The 15,928-nt window shown below is 41.4% G+C and overlaps 1 protein-coding gene across 11 annotated transcripts in view; it reads left to right on the forward strand.

Moving 5' to 3' along the window:
* Positions 1 to 15,928, forward strand: part of FHIT (fragile histidine triad diadenosine triphosphatase) — a 1,449,512-nt gene that overhangs the window by 1,177,674 nt on the left and 255,910 nt on the right. For all 11 annotated transcript variants that reach the window (XM_082848980.1, XM_082848977.1, XM_082848987.1 and 8 more), the window contains 2 exons: positions 1,032 to 1,177; positions 3,613 to 3,642. In XM_082848980.1, the coding sequence (XP_082705106.1) occupies positions 1,032 to 1,177; positions 3,613 to 3,642 (176 nt within the window). The remainder of the gene's footprint in view (positions 1 to 1,031; positions 1,178 to 3,612; positions 3,643 to 15,928) is intronic.

Below are 15,928 nucleotides of genomic sequence, written 5' to 3' on the forward strand. Positions count from 1 at the left end.
GAAGCACGTTCTTTTAAAACAAGAAAAAGGAAAGAAACGGAAAAGAACATTAGCTTTTCTTCTCCTGCTGGTACCTGAAAACTCAACAAAAATTAATGTAGCTTGTGTGTGTATACACATGTATGTGTACATGTCTATATGTGTATACCATACACTTATGAGTTCAAATACAAAAAGGAACTGAAACGTTATTGATGATGTGACGCTGAATGTTTATTTGCGACCAACAAATGATCAAACTTGCATCCTTTTTCTCTAGAATATGTTATTTGTTCAGACCAATAATGTAAATATTATGTTTAATAAATATTAATATTATTATTAATAATAAATATTATTATTATGTTGATTTGTCTAACAGAATACATTAAGATGGCTTCATTCGCACAAGCAGACACCCCTTGTTTTAACTTAATGATTTGCCTTCAACTGCCTTCTTGAATTCTTAGTAATCAGTTTGAGGAATGCTTGTCATCAGCTGCTTAACCGTGTGGCACATCTCCTTGTTGTAAATGAAGTTCACTGAACATTTTCAGAATCTCTATACTCCTTTTAAAAATAAAATACTATTGTCTTTTGATTACATATTTCTCTACAGAGATATTGAAATTAAAGTTTTGATTGTGATGCTCCTCCTAGAAAAACCAACTGAATATTCCAGTTGCTTTTCCAACCCAGGGCCTTTGGCTGCTTGAGGATAGGGGTCAGGAGATAACGGTCCAGAATAGATCCTGCCTCATGGCCTAATTATTTCAGCCAGCACTTAAGTCTCTCTGAACACTGATGTCTTTGTCTCTTAAGAGAATTTCTTCAGTGCGCCATAGCTTCTCCTTTAAAGTATAATGAACCATGTTTGTAAGCTCTCTTTGAACTCCTTGGAGTTCAGTGGTTGGTAAATATTTGTTCTTTTATTCCTTAGCCTTTGCGAGTTCAGGCCCTGGGCCAAGGGGCTTCAAGCCTGTGGGTATAAACTTCTTGGTAAAAATGGTCCCTAAAGCAAGCAGAGTATACCTTAACAGACCTCACTGCAGATGTCCTCGTGTGTCCCCTCCGGCCAGTGGAGCGTTTCCGAGACCTGCATCCCAGTGAAGTGGCCGACCTGTTCCTGGCAGCACAGAGAGTCGGGACGGCAGTGGAAAAGCATTTCCAGGGCACCTCTCTCACCTTTTCCGTGCAGGTGAGTGTACAGATAGCTCGCTCATCCAGGGCCACCCTACTATCCACAAGGCTCCGACGTGGACTTGGTGAACAGGGTGGAATATCAGCGGAGGCAATGCGCGCAGGGTTGTTGACCAAGCAGCTGGCAGTACTGGACGTGTGATGTACGTGATGAGCGTGAAGACATTCCAGATCTTTTATTGGAACTGGGGCTGGACATGTCATTTTGATTCCAGGAGAAATATGTTTTGAGCCCTGCTCTATTTCTAGGGCAATAGAGATATGCAGGTTAGGTAGGGCTTCGCCCTCACAAGGCTGATCTTTTTAATTCAAGCCCCAGTGATTGATTATGGATTGCTTATGGTATGAAGCTGGATTGATTGAGTGTTCAGTGTGGCCTCCTTCCTGGTAAAGAAGCTAGACCCCCAATCCCTAGAGATCTTTAGGCCGAGTTTGAGCCAACGCTTGTCAGTGTGGGAGGAGGAGGTCGGCGGTGGGTCATCAGCTGTGGGAATTGAGTGAACCTTAAGGTAGTAATATACCATGAGCCCCTTCCTATCGCCCATGGAAAGAGTTGCGGGTATCTATACGTAATTAAAGCCCTGTGGGGCCTTGAGATTTGATGACTCTCCAGAAACCCTTTGGAAAGAATGGATGGTTTCATGATGCAAGATCTTGTACTCGGCGCTTTAGGCAAACCGGATGTTTATCATCCTCCCTCTACCCTCCTCAGCTCTCCACCGTAGACTTTAAAAGAGAACAGATAGAGAAGGCCACCGTTTTCAGGTCGTGAAAGACTGACTAGAAATGTTCATCTGCTTTTTTTTTTTTCTTGGTCACGCCATGCGGCCTGCGGAATCTTAGTATCCCGACCAGGGATTGAACCTGTGCCCCATGCAGTGGAAGCAAGGAGTCCTAACCACTGGATGACCAGGGAATTCCCTCATCTGCATTCTTTAAAAAAAACCTTTTGCCACCATGTCTGTGTCAAGAGTATCTAAACTTCCTTGTAAAATACTGTGTGTGGGGTGTGTTGTGTGTGTGTGTGTGTGTGTGTGTGTGTCTGTCTGTCTGTCTGTGTGTATTGTGTATTAACCCCTTTGAGTCACCTTCAAGCAGGTAGTTAAGCTCAGGGTGGGTTTATTAAGCTGATGCTGCAAATCATGTTTCCAGAGAGACCAAATGAAGGCAACTGGATGAAGACATCTGTCAGTGTTTAATGGAATACTAGAAGAAAATTCACATTCATAGGAAATGGCCAGTGCTGGTTATCTAACATGATTTGCTAGAAACTTAATTCCAAAAGTATAGAAACTGATGTTAAAAAATATAGAAACTGTTGCTATTATATAAAGCACTTAGAGTACTTTCATATATGTGGTGTTTTCAAACTTTTTAAAACTTTAACGTACAGTAAGATATATATTTATTTCACAATCATATATTGCCCTCTCCCCCTACAGACATGTAGATAAAGGAAACAGAAACTTCACAAAGCAGTGTTTACCTATTCTGTACAGTCTAATAGTTTTTGTTCTGTTATCTGATTTCTTTTGTCTTCAGTGCTGGTCACAGCCCATCAAGTTGACTTTATGACCCACTAATAGGTTGAGACTCCAAGTTTGAAAACCACTGATTACACAGGTCTGCTTAATCTTCGCCATAGCAGGGCAAGAATTCTCACCCCAAGTAGTTTGGGTCTTAGAAGTAGAAAGCCTTAACCTAAATTTTCAGTTGTCATTCCATTTTGAAATTTCTGATTGTAGAAACATTGCCTGTTCTGCTGTTCCCAACCAGCTGAGCACTTACTTGCTTCTGTTTGGTATTGTGGCTTATGACTAGACGAGTTTGCTTATTTTTTAGCTAAGCAAGTAGTTCTGTTGGGCTTCAGAAAGCCGAGGGAAGGACCCAGGATGGGAAAAGAGCTCAGCTACAATAAACACTTGCACCTTTTCTCCCAAGGTCAGAAGAGCCAGAAAGGGCCCACTCTTGGGTGCTCCTTCTACATGAGACAGCCCATATTCTTGCTTCTTGCTTAATGGATTATGTTTATAGCAATTTCCTGAGGAGAGACTTAAAGTTATCAGGCATTAATTAAGCTACATCTGGTTTAAAGATAACCAAAAGGTGTGATACTTCACCTCCCCAAATATTTCCAGTCTTCCTTTAATGCAATTAAAACCATAGCCAAAAGCAAAGAGCATGAAAAGTAGGAAAGGGGTTCACTCACTGGATAATTTATATCATTTTTATACATAACTTCTTACTCTCAAGCGGAAATGGAGAACTGTTGGGCCCCGTACCTTCGAAGCAAATGGTCCCCATGAGGAAACTATAAATTAACACACAATGAAATTGGATCTAAATTATTAACAGGCAATATTTCTGAATAAGCAGGAGATACCATCTATCTGTTCTCACCTCTGTCTTTTTTTTTTTCCCCCCTATTTCTAGGATGGCCCCGAAGCCGGACAAACTGTGAAGGTGAGTGCTTATTATGTGCATACAAATTAATAGGGGGCGATTACGAGAACTAATAAAAAATCACACTGAGTCATTTGGAGCACATTGCTGCTTCATTATGTTATCTTCGAGGTCAGAGAGAGCCTTGGTGTTGGAGCTACAAATCGTGACATTGTAAACTTTGCGAAGCAATATGTTTCACATTCGTTTACAAGACATTTACCTTTTGTAGTAAAATGATTATTGTTCAAATGCTAAAACAGAAACTAAATCATGGAGTCCTGAAACAGAAACGGAAGTCAAACGAGTTCATGGGAGGTAATGTCTAGGAAACAGGACGTATGCCGCATGTGGATTGGTGGGTCTCCTGTTAAGCCTGCGCCTCTGTGGCAGCCTTCTGGTTCTCTGCACTGTATATTGTTGCTTTGCCATTGTTGAGTGGAGGGCTCACAGATATGGGGGCCCCATGGTTGTCCCTTCACTCCTCGCCCGTTGCTTCCCTCTGTTCTCTTCCTTTCCACCCACACACCTACTCTTTTCCTCCCTTCGTACTTAATACCAAAGTTCAACATAATGGAGTCAGTGGAGCTCAAAAATGAGTTTTTAAGTGTGCCAGAAGACGGGAGGAAGATTTATCAGCATAGTCTCTGCTTCCCTAATAAAGTAAAAAAAAAGAATAAAATCCTGGCTGATTCTGAAGCTGAGTTTCAGCCCCCTTCATACAAATGCAAATGCCTGTGCAGTTAGTTCCTACACCTGAATCATAGAAGAGGCCTTTTTATTCTTTTTCTTTTCTTTTTTTCCGTGTTAGAAATCTGAAGCAAGTCTAACTGGGGTGCTTATGTTACATTTTGCGAAATGAGATTTTATGGCTTTGAGACTGGCTGTGAGTGAGTAAGGTAATGCTTGGTACCAAACAATGCCGACTAAACATCATCCTCTTTTGATATTTGTCTGCATATGGTTTTAATGCTTAACATAGCTACCGTGGGACTTTTATAATAGAATCTCTGGGAAATACTTTTGAGGAGCAAATGTCCTACAGAGATTGCCACCAAATTCCTTATGATAAAAAAGAGCTAGCCTTGCTCCAGACACACAGTGTGATAAGGGCAGAGGGGCTTCACAGCTTTCCCCCACCTCCGTGCCAGGCTTCTAAACATGCCGATGCTAAAAAAAAAAAAAAAAAAAAAAAAAAAACAGTGTAATACGGTAGCTTCGTTTTGCAATTGCTTTTGGAAATACAAAATGTAAATGTTTAAACCTGGTTGCTAGATTTTTTTTTCTTTTTAAAGAACATTTATTTATTTATTTGACTGCACCGCGTCTTATGCGGCACACGGGGGCACGCAGGATCTAGTTCCTTGACCTGGGAACAAACCTGGGCCTCCTGCATTGGGAGGGCAGAGTCTTAACCGCTGGACCACCAGGGAAGTCCCACTAGATTTTTTTTTAAATCAATATTCAAATATAAATTACAACACCACCAGATTAGTTAGGTGCTTTGTGCAGTATCTACTTGATGAAATTCCTTCAGCCATTGAAAGTGATGCTGCAGAGGCATAGCTAGTAACACGGGAGAAATTCAAACCGTGTCAAGGGGCATGCAGAGATTGTTAGTCTGCACAACATAAACATATCTGAAATTTATATGAATATATAGGTTATATGATCTCAAAATTTTATTTTGGGAATCTGAATGGGACGTTAATCTAAACGGGGCATTTTCCTAGACAGGCAGGCACTGAATAGAGATAAAAAGTAGATTAGTGTTCGCCAGGGGCTGGAGGAAGAAGGGAAGGAGAAATGACTACTACCAGGTAAGAGTTTCTTTTTAGGGTGATAAAAATCTGGAATTAGTGGTGATGGTTGTGCAACATAATGGATATTTTTAAAACCCACTGAATCGTACATTTTTAAATGGTAAATTTTATGTTATTTGAAATATATCTCAATTAAGAATGATAATAAAAAACCCCAACAAACACCAAGTCTAGCAGGGCTGAGCACCATGGCTGTAGACTTTCTGACTCTAGTACTGACTACTTTTTCATGTCCCAATGATCAGGCCAAAAGTTTTAATGGTTTTGTTAGCTTTGATGGTGGGGTGATGGAGTAATTTTTGGAGTATGGCACTCATATATAAATTGTTGAATGTGGTTCTTATCATCACTGCCATTGTCATTTAGCTTAAGTTGATTTCTTTTTTTTACAGTTCTTTTTTTTAATTGGCATATTATGTTCTTTTGAACGTCTTTCAGTTGTTTCCTATGTGATCCCTAATTTCCCCCGTATGAATTAGCAGGGCCATCTCTATTACACAAAATCGTTTGTGTAATATTAAACGGCTAAAAGAAAACATCCATATGCATGTGACCTTTGAATAGCAGGAGTTTGAACTGTGAGGGTTCACTTATACAGGAATTTTCTTTAGTAGTAAATACTACAGTACTACAGATAAGTGGTTGGTTGAATGTGCAGATGCAGAACTGTGTGTATGGAGGGCTGCCTCTGAATTATACACGGATTTTCTACTTCGAGGGAGGGTCGCAACTCCTAACCCCCAAGTATTAAGGGCCAGCTGTACATAAAACTAAAACCTCAGTGGATGGCAAAGTTTAAACTGTCCTTTTAGACCAAGTCTACGTATCACAAGTTGTCTAATCTATTTTTTCGAAGTGTGATTCTTATACTACCTACCAACTATTCTTATGCTACGTACCTGAGAATTAGTTTTGATGTTGCTTTAATAAAGAGGTTGATTCTGTTTTTATTCTAAATTTCCTGATTTAGAATCTTTGTGTTTGGGGCTTGGGAATCTTCATTGTTAACAAGCACGCCTCATGATTCTCCTCAGAATTTAAATATTTACCAGCCTTGCTGCTTTATGGTGATAAAGTAGTAGGTGGGGATGGCCACATAACCTTGACCCAAGGAAGCCAGGAGTCAGCCCCTCCAGGGAGTGAAGCTAATCTCCGAGAGACAGCAGTGAGTGGTGGCGTGAAGCGAGATCTTAATCCCCTGCCCAGGAATTGAACCTGGGGAGCCTGGATGAAAACCAGGAATCCTGGCCGCCACACACCCTGGGTCTTGTCCCCAGTGAAAAATGCATTTCTCACGGAAGCAAAAACTGTAAAAACAGGTACAAGTTTATTATTAGAGACATAGCACAACAACAGGTGAGAGAGCACACAGAGAAACAGTTTGTTTTAGTTAGGACAGAAGCAAGGCAGAGATGCACACCGGAGAGGAAGGGTGTGGGCGTCCTCCCGAATGAGGAGCAGCCAGGAAAGAGGTGGTTAGGTCATTCATATAGGGCAGTTCTTCCGGGTCTTCGTTTACCTTTGGCCAATTACCTGGTTTCTATTTCCACACCTGCCCTGCCCTAGGACCCTCCCCAACGTGCCCGTGCAACGTTTTTGCAAGGTGGATTTCAGCCCAGAGGTCTATAGGACGGCCTTAGCATCACCTATTATGGGGTGTGCCCCCTCCTTTTGACCCCCAAGGAGCCTTTCTGCGCATGTGCAATGTTTCCCTTGCCTCAAGGATGGGAAATGTGACCTCTTGATCTTTTAGCAGAGTTTAGCCCCTCTCTGTCCCTGCCATAAAAGTGTCCAATGTCCGGTTATCTACCCTATTCCTGTTGTTTCTTATATCAAAGTGCAGATCTCGAAATACAGAGAGGAGTCCGCTCATAAGTATGTAGTCGGGAGCCAGTTTGTCTCTTGCCTCAGGAAATGTAAACAAGGGGCTGATAATGAATGTGGGGCCTGAAGCCCATCTTCTTCTCACCCCAGGAAGTGTGAACAGGAGGCCGGTTGTCAATGTCTAGCCTGGGGCCCATCTACCTCCTGCCTCAATGCCACATGGTCAGTATTTAGCAGCCAGGTTTTGAAAGCTACAAATCATGACTAAGCATTTCAGATTTTGAAATTCACACAGTTGAACATTATGAGGCACTATCTGACGGCCTGCCACGGGGAAGCGCAGTGACTCTTTTTTTTCTCTTTGCTTCTGTGTCTGACTCTTGGTGCCCCGCCCGATGCCTGGGCCCTAAGCCATTTTTGTCTCATGTTGGGTGGTAAGACCAATAAGCCCAGCAATGATCCCTTCCCTTGCTGTTGTTAGCAGAAGTGCCCCACGGAGCGAGCCTCTTGAACGTGGCGCCCCTTTAGGGCTTTTTTGTTTTGTGGGCTTTAAATTCTTCTTTGCAAAGAACAAGGGTGGCCTAGCTTATTCAGTAAGGCCTTTGTAACAAAAGGGAAATATCAAACTAAAAATGTGACCTCTTTTATTTATTTTTTTGCGGTACGCGGGCCTCTCACTGTTGTGGCCTCTCCCGTTGCGGAGCGCAGGCTCCGAAGGTGCAGGCTCAGCGGCCATGGCTCACGGGCCCAGCCGCTCTGCTGCATGTGGGATCTTCCCGGACCTGGGCACGAACCCATGTCCCTTGCATCGGCAGGCGGACTCACAACCACTGCGCCACCAGGGAAGCCCTAAAAATGTGACTCTTATTTCTCGATTGTTTATTAACTCTCCCGTTTGAGTCTAAAAGTAGGAGGGCACTGCTGTCCACCAGGTGATTATTGCAGCAATTTTGATATCCTGCAGGCGTGAGAAATGATCCCTTTCTTCTGGTCTCAGCCATATATCACCATATGCATATCCATATTATCATGTACCTGTACAGCCATATGTCGCTGGGTCATCAGCCTTCGCTGACCAGCCCCTCCCCTCTGAGTAGCCCTCCTAAACCCTTTACTTTCTATCCCGTTTGCCTTGGTCGACTAAAAACAAAGACAAAAACCTAAAAGTTGTGAGTTGTGTTTTATTCGGGGACCTTACTGAGGATGATAACCTGGGAAGAAGACAGCCTCTCAGAGAGCTCTGAGGGACTGTTCCCAAGAGGTCAAAGAGGAACCGGGATATATAGGAGTTTTGCTGAAAAGAAAAAAAAAAAAGTAGTCAAACATCAAAAGATTACTGATAATCACAAAAAAAACAGACATCTCAAGTTAATGGTTTTTCAGTGCTTTTCTATGTATGGGAAGATGCAAGAGTTCAGCTCATTGATATTATTCCTTTGACTTGCGTCTTTACTATCTAAGGCCAGTATCCTGTTTTTCTCCAACTTGAATTGTCCTCAGGGTGCACTGTAGGGCCCGCTGCTGCCCTGGCTGACGGCTTGATGGCAGGCAGCATTCTTTGTTTACTAAAATGGCAGGCAACATTTTTTGTCCATGCCTTATTTTATTTCCTTCAAGGCCCTCTTCACTGTCTTTTATTTGTTTGTGTGTTACTTTTTTTTTTTCCTGTACTCATATTATTTCTTTAGTCCCTGGAGAATGTAAGCTTCGTGAGAACCTGCATCTTACCATTGTTTACCGTGGCTCTCTTGGGCAGTGTGGGGAGGAAAATGGAGATGATAATGGTACTTAGCATGATAGAACAAATACTTCTAAGCTTCTAACTTCAGTTAACATGAAGAAGCAGATGATATGTCCTAGTATTTCAGTGAGCAGTCAGAGGTGTGGGTTTTCTGGAATTTCTATCAGGAATCTCTCATATTTTGGCATCACTGACAAAGGCCAGAATTTCCACTAATCAAGTTCCCAAATCATACTCCAAAATGTAATTCCAGCTAGTCAAATCATTAAGGCAATGTTCAGTCCTTTAAAAGGGATGCTACCGAATAAGTTTAATATGAGCTTTTAGAACAATTATTACGTGTGTCTTTGGGTGGGAGAGTGCTTTAGGTTAGTAAAGAGAGAGATTTATGGCAGGCAGGTAATCTAGAATTTTTAAGAGCTATTTATAAAATATGCTTGCTTACACTCTTCTGTTTACGGTGCTTGACTCCTCTACTTACATATTTAACTTTATAGCGTTAATGCAGTGGGAAGTGTCTCTTATTAACTGTTGATACATTAGCAATTACTTTTTCAGGTTGCTTTGGGAAGAACAAGGAAAGGAATTCTTTAAAGAACTGTGATTTAAAAATTGAAAAAACAAACAAAGTCTTCCATTCACTGAGGAGTTTCTTTGGTCCCTTCCACAAGGAGATTTGGTAATCTTTTCAATTCATGAACTTAGAGGACACTTTAGCTCTCAAAGTCCAGGTGTTAATACACTTTGACATTAGTCAGAGGCTCCATAGGAGTATTAGCTCTGCTAATTTATTAGCTGTGTAACTTTTGGTCCAGCCTCTTAACCTCTCTGAACATCCATTTCCTCATTTTTCAAATGGGGGAAACCCTATCAAATGTATTGAGTGATGGTGAGAGGAAACTGATATGAAGATGTGAATAGAACGCCCAACCCACCCCATCTTTTCCCTAGGACCTTATGCATGTTTCTTAATTTTAATCTTACTCTCCGTTTTCTCGTCCCTGAGACAGACTAAGGTGTCACTTAGGGAAAATGTTTGTGGTATAGAGGTTGTTTGTGGCCCTGCCTAGTTCACTTAATTATACACTAAATTCTCTCACTATTAATTATTGCCTTTTAGCTTAAATTCTTAAAAAAAAAAAACTTTCATCTGATCATATCACTTGTGTAGTTTGAATAACTAGTTTGAACTTTTATAAAATTGACCACTTGAACATTCAGAAATCTGCCTTATTAATTGGGGTGAGAAATCTCCGCCCAGATACTTTTAACATCTGCTGTACCCCTCAGTGGTAGCGAGTAAGTTGTGCTCCTGAGCCAACAGTGTATTTAACAATTACTCGAAATAGGTTTCAGTAGGACAGAAATCTATCTGCCCCCTATGCTGGTTCAGTAGGTCTGATGTGGGACCCAGGACTCTGCATTTTAACAGACACTGTAAGTGACGTTCATGTATACGTCACTCCAGTGCAAAGCCACTTAGCAAAGAAGTGACAAGATGTGGAGGAATGTCCACATAGCGGCTTGCTTTCAATCCAAAAGTATGCCTAATATTTGTTGCGCAGAGAAAGGAGAAACCGACATCTTAAAAATCAAACTGATTTTACTTGACTGGTATTTATTATTTTCATCTGGAAAGAAAGTTCAAGAGAGCTTTAATTTGCCAGAGAACTTTTATCCTTTGATTAAAGCCATGAGGAAAAGTGTCTTGCCTTTGTTTATAGCTAATGCTTGTATTTACTGCCGAAGAATTAGTATCTTCAGGATACAGTAGCTTTTATCTTGTGCAGTTGCCTTATAATTTGCATCTCTGCTCTGAAAATGAACCCAATTTGCCTGAGTTTGGTAAACCAAAATCATTTTTGGTGCTCAGGGGATGGGTTTGGGTGTACAGGTGGGAGTGGATGCCTCCAAGCCCACTCTTCCCCTTGGCGGGTACGCATCTCTGACTCTCCTTCCCCTCCTGGTGATTTGGAGGCAAACCCCCTGGTCCCTGGCTCTCTAGGCAGGAGAAGGGAAGATGAGCCTGTCATTCCCCTGTGGGAAACGTCCTCTCTCATACTAAACCCTCAAGCCTTCTTCTAAGTAACTATCAAATCATTGAGTTTTTCCATTTCTATTCGGTTAATTTTGATTTGCATGATGCCATTTGGATCAAAGCACTGAAAGAAACATTAACTAATCTCCCTGTTATTCTCCCGTTCCTATTTGCTTATTTTATCCTTGTTTTCTCAAACTCACAGGCAGCTTAGGTGGGCCTGATGGGGGATGCTGGAGATGGAGTGAGGGTGAAGGGGAAATGTGATCTTCAGAACTAAAGTCCTGCTGAAGAGGGAGGACTCTGGAACCAGACGGCCTGGTTTCATTCCCAGAACCATCACCTGTTATTTCTATGACTCTTGCAAAAGTCAACCTTTCCTAGTCTCAGCATCTATTTATAAGTTTATAAAATGGGGGCCTTAATAGTATCCTGCCCCTTAGGGGGTGTTGTGACAATCAGATGGACTAAAATACATGTAGATGGCCTTTAATATAACACTTGACACACAGGGAAGTCTCAATAAATATTTACTATTAGTTTTATAAGTTTCACTTAGTCCTCGGAATTCTCAAAATTGGGCGTTAATATTTTACACTTGGGAAAACCAAGGTTTATGGAGGTAGTCACTTATCAACAGCAACAATGACAACACAAGGTACAAACAGGAGAGGTGGGATTCAAACCCAGGCTTGTCTGAAAGCCCAACTTTCCATTATATCATCTGGCTAGACGTTCCTAAAAACACCTTGCACCCAGTAAGCATAGACAAAGATGTACAAGGAGAGGTTTTGTAAATATTTTGTCTCCCTGAGCACAGGTTCATTCTGCATTATTTTTCTCTGCTTAGAATACTGTGTCTTCCATCTAAAAATACCCAGAGGACTCCCTCTTTACTTTTATTGTACAGCTGAAGGTTAACTAACCTAAATGCTGCTTTATTGGTGTATGTCAACTTACAGCAGAATTATATGTTTTAGATGTTTGATCTTTCATTAGTGCTACCAAACAAATCCCTTTCGTAATTGGAGGCCCTGACATAGAGCAAAGTGGATATTTGGCTGTTAAATTTATTTTGAGATCCATGACACAAAATGTGGCAAATATTACAGTTGCATTCTTAGCGTCAGTGTGTTACAGGTTTCAGTGAACTGTCTTTTCTACCTGATGCTCAGAGTTTGGGGGTTTTATTTAATCACTGTCAAATCAAATATCTTGTGAAAGGCAAAGTGCTTTATAGACCCTAAAATGCTACAGGCATGATTATTCAGAATCACCTTCTTGCCTCTGTTGATATAGTAAGGGCAGTGAAATACTAGGTTTTCAGTAAATAATCACTGAAGACACTTCTCTCTCTCACTATTTTGCTCTGTATGTTTCAGGCCTAAGACATTATGTATGAAATTTCTAACTCCATGTAACCCTTTCAAGTTCAAAGTTTTAAACCTGTGACATGTAAATAATTGTCTTGTCTAAAATGTCCATTTTTTAAAACAATAAGTAACTAAACTCAGTCCAGTGAATCGTGGGACAAGGATTCAACAGTTTTAATTAAATATGAGTGGTCACTTCAGTCTTCATACATGAGCTGTTTGTTACAGACCGCATTATACACCTTAAATACAGAACGGGGAGTGAAAAGTCCCTAAAATAATGTGCGCTTTGGTTGAAACTGGACACTTCAGCTAAAACAGATCCAGATGAATTTGCAAACTTTTGTTTCAGTACTCACAGCAGAAATAATAAAATATAAAAGAGGGTTACTTATAGCCTATCTATTTAAGTCTAAAAAATACGGATCTATATATTGCTTAGAGGAATGGACAACATAGGGTCGGGATGCCTCTAGAATGAGGCAGTAAGAAGAAGGAACACACAAAGGGGTGTCAAGGATACCCAGGGGCCTTTCACTACCTACCTAATACGTTCCTGGTTTTCTATTATATTATTTATATTTTGTAAAGAAAACACAGGAAACAATCTCTATAATTTTTATTTCACGGGGGTCCCATCGGAAGAATTTTCCATTGGGAAATGACTCTGATCGTCCGTTCTTTGTTCTGTCTTTGTCTTTAGCAATATCACTAGTCCTCACACCTCCTATGTTCAAATCTCTGGTGATGGGGCCCATAAAAAATGGTCTTAAAAAAGTCCACAGTTGATTCTGATGGTTACCCATATTTATGAAGTACTGTTTTATTTAGTTATATAAATACATTTTGATTCTTGGTCTAGATGACCTAGACTTGCAGTTGATTCTGGTGGTAACCCAGATTTATGAACTGTTGTTTTATTCACTTGTATGAATACGTTTTGGTTCTTGGTCGAGGTGACCTAGACTTGATTCTAACTCCCAAATTCATCTTGAATTATTCAGTTCCTTTCAGGGCCTCCTCTCTGCCCATGCCAAAGCCATTACTGGAGTAATTCTCAAAACTCAAAATGCAGCTGGAAAACTAAGGGTGTGATGACCAAGCCTGGGTGAGATGGAAGGCAGGTTAATGAACAATAGTCATGGCAACCTGCAGAGCCACAGATATGGAAGAATTAGAATAATGACCTCCCTAACGACATTTGAGTGAAAAACATTGGGTTGGTGAGAATCTGTAATGGCCCTCGGGCCAAACACAGTGAGAAATTCTCCCCCCATTTCTTTGTGAAGTATGTTAGCACTGGGAAAGGGTAATTTTGAGATTTTAACTTTACATGTCATGAGGCGTCAATCCCATACCTGTAGTCTCAGAGCAGATCCCCTCTCTAGAGAAGCTGCTCACCCACCAAGGTCAGGGAGATAGAGATGCAAATTGCCAGAAGCCTTCTGGATCAGATTAATCCCAAACCTCAGGGGGAAAGGACAAACATCATGGTTTGAAATCCCTCTGGGCTCATTCAACATAAAGGTAATATTATTGCATTCTGGTAATGAAAACCCACATTTCTCTCCCCTGTATTTATTCTTTCGAATAAGCTTTTCTTGTTCCTGATGTTACCTGAAAAGTAAACCTGAAGTTGCTGAGGATGTTGACCTTGCCAAAGTGGTTTAGAAGAATAAACAACAGTGAATGAGCAAAGTGAACTCACCCAATATTCTTTTACTTCCTGGTGAAATCCATTTACCCTAATGTTCACATTCAAATCTCCCACCCTAGGGTCTGTATATCAGCACTTGTTCCCTGAAAACAATATTTTCTTGTCATACTTTCTAGACTGTTGCCCTGAAAAACAACCCAACAGGGCCTTTTATTTGTGTTTCAGTTCATCTGTTGGTTATAAATGGTATAAACTCCCAGATGCAATCAGGTTCTAGCAGTATAATTTTGAGGAAGCTCTTTAGTCTTGCAAGGAATCAATGTGATTCCAAGCTCAGCTCTGCCATCACATGACCAGGGATGAAACTAACTCTTCAGGAAGAAACTCAGAGCCTGGGATGACTCAGAGAATCCCAGAGAGGCAAGTGATCTTGAAAGTCATGTAGTATCTTCTCTTCTGCAAATGATTCCCCCTCTGTAGCCTTTAAATTGGTCTTTCATCTTCCTCTACACCTGGGAGCCCAGTGTGCTGTAAGGTGGCTTCTTCCAGTTTGGAACAGTTCTGATCTGTGGTCAAGGATGAGAATTCTCTCACTGCCAAAAGTATCCTGTTCCTGTCTCCCAGGAAGTGAGCATCCTGCCTGCTCATGCTTTTATATCTAGCATTCATTTTTTAATTTATTCGGCCAATGCCTACCATGTTCCAAGTATTGTCACAGGCCCTGGGAGAACAAGAAGAATGAGGCGTAGTCCTTGTCTGTCTTTAAGGATAGTCATTGAAATAAGGGCTATAAGAGAGGAAGACTGAGCAAGTTGTAGAAGTTGTAGAGTTCATACGAATTCCTCCTACCAGTTAAGTGTTTACTGAGTACCTACTATGTGTCAGGCACTTCTGGGAACTGGGGTACAGTGGGAGGAAGGGCAGCCAAGGAATGACTCTCGCGTTATTGTCTGTCTTCCCCTGCATGAAAATGAGCAAATAAGATAATTGCAGATTTTGAGGAGTGTTAGAAAGGCTTAAGCGGTGCTGTGAAAGGGGATAATATGGGGGGAGGGAGCGGAATAGGGGCGGTATGGCTGCTTTAGGTAGGGTGGTCAAAAAAGGCCCACTGAAGAGGTGACCTGTAAACTGAGACCTGAGGAATGACAGGGCTCCCGCCAAGTAAAGAGCTGGGAAAGAAAGAGCTTCTGGGCAGAGGAAACAGCAGCAGAGATGAGCTTGGCACAGTCTAGGAGATTGTTGAAGACCACATGGCAGGACTTTGGGGTGGAGAGAGAAGTGGTGGAAGATAAGTTTGAAGAGGTGGACGGGAGAGTATTTCTACCAGTATAAATACAGTACCACTGTAAAGAGTTTTAACTCTATTTTAAATGTATTTGTTGTTCGGATTATATTCTAAGGGCAGAGGATATTTCACATGTGCTCAGTATGATGGGTCCCCTAAATCGATTTGGTTTTTAGGTTTCTAGGAACTTGAATAATTTGGTCTTATGTCTATTCTGGGTGCTGGTTGTCTCCCCAAGGTACTCCCCACACTCCATTATTTAGCAGCCGAGGAGATAGGATGCGTTTGAATCCATCTCTAGTTCCAGGTGTTAACCTTGTTTGGTTAATCCAGGGGCTGGCAAATTTTTTCATAAAAGGCCAGATAGTAAACACTTTAGGCTTTGAGGGCCAGCTGGTCTCTGTCACAATTATATAACTGCCTTCGCAGCACAAAAGCAGCTATACAAAATATGTAAATGAATTTGTACAAATGGATGTGGCTGTATTCCAGTCAAACTTTATTTGCAGGAGCACACGGTGAGCCACGTTTGGCCCAGAGGCTGCCCATCCCTGGCCTAAGCCAAC

This window comes from Leucopleurus acutus (assembly GCF_964270905.1).
Source record: "Leucopleurus acutus genome assembly, chromosome: 10".
In the NCBI taxonomy this organism is placed as follows: domain Eukaryota; kingdom Metazoa; phylum Chordata; class Mammalia; order Artiodactyla; family Delphinidae; genus Leucopleurus; species Leucopleurus acutus.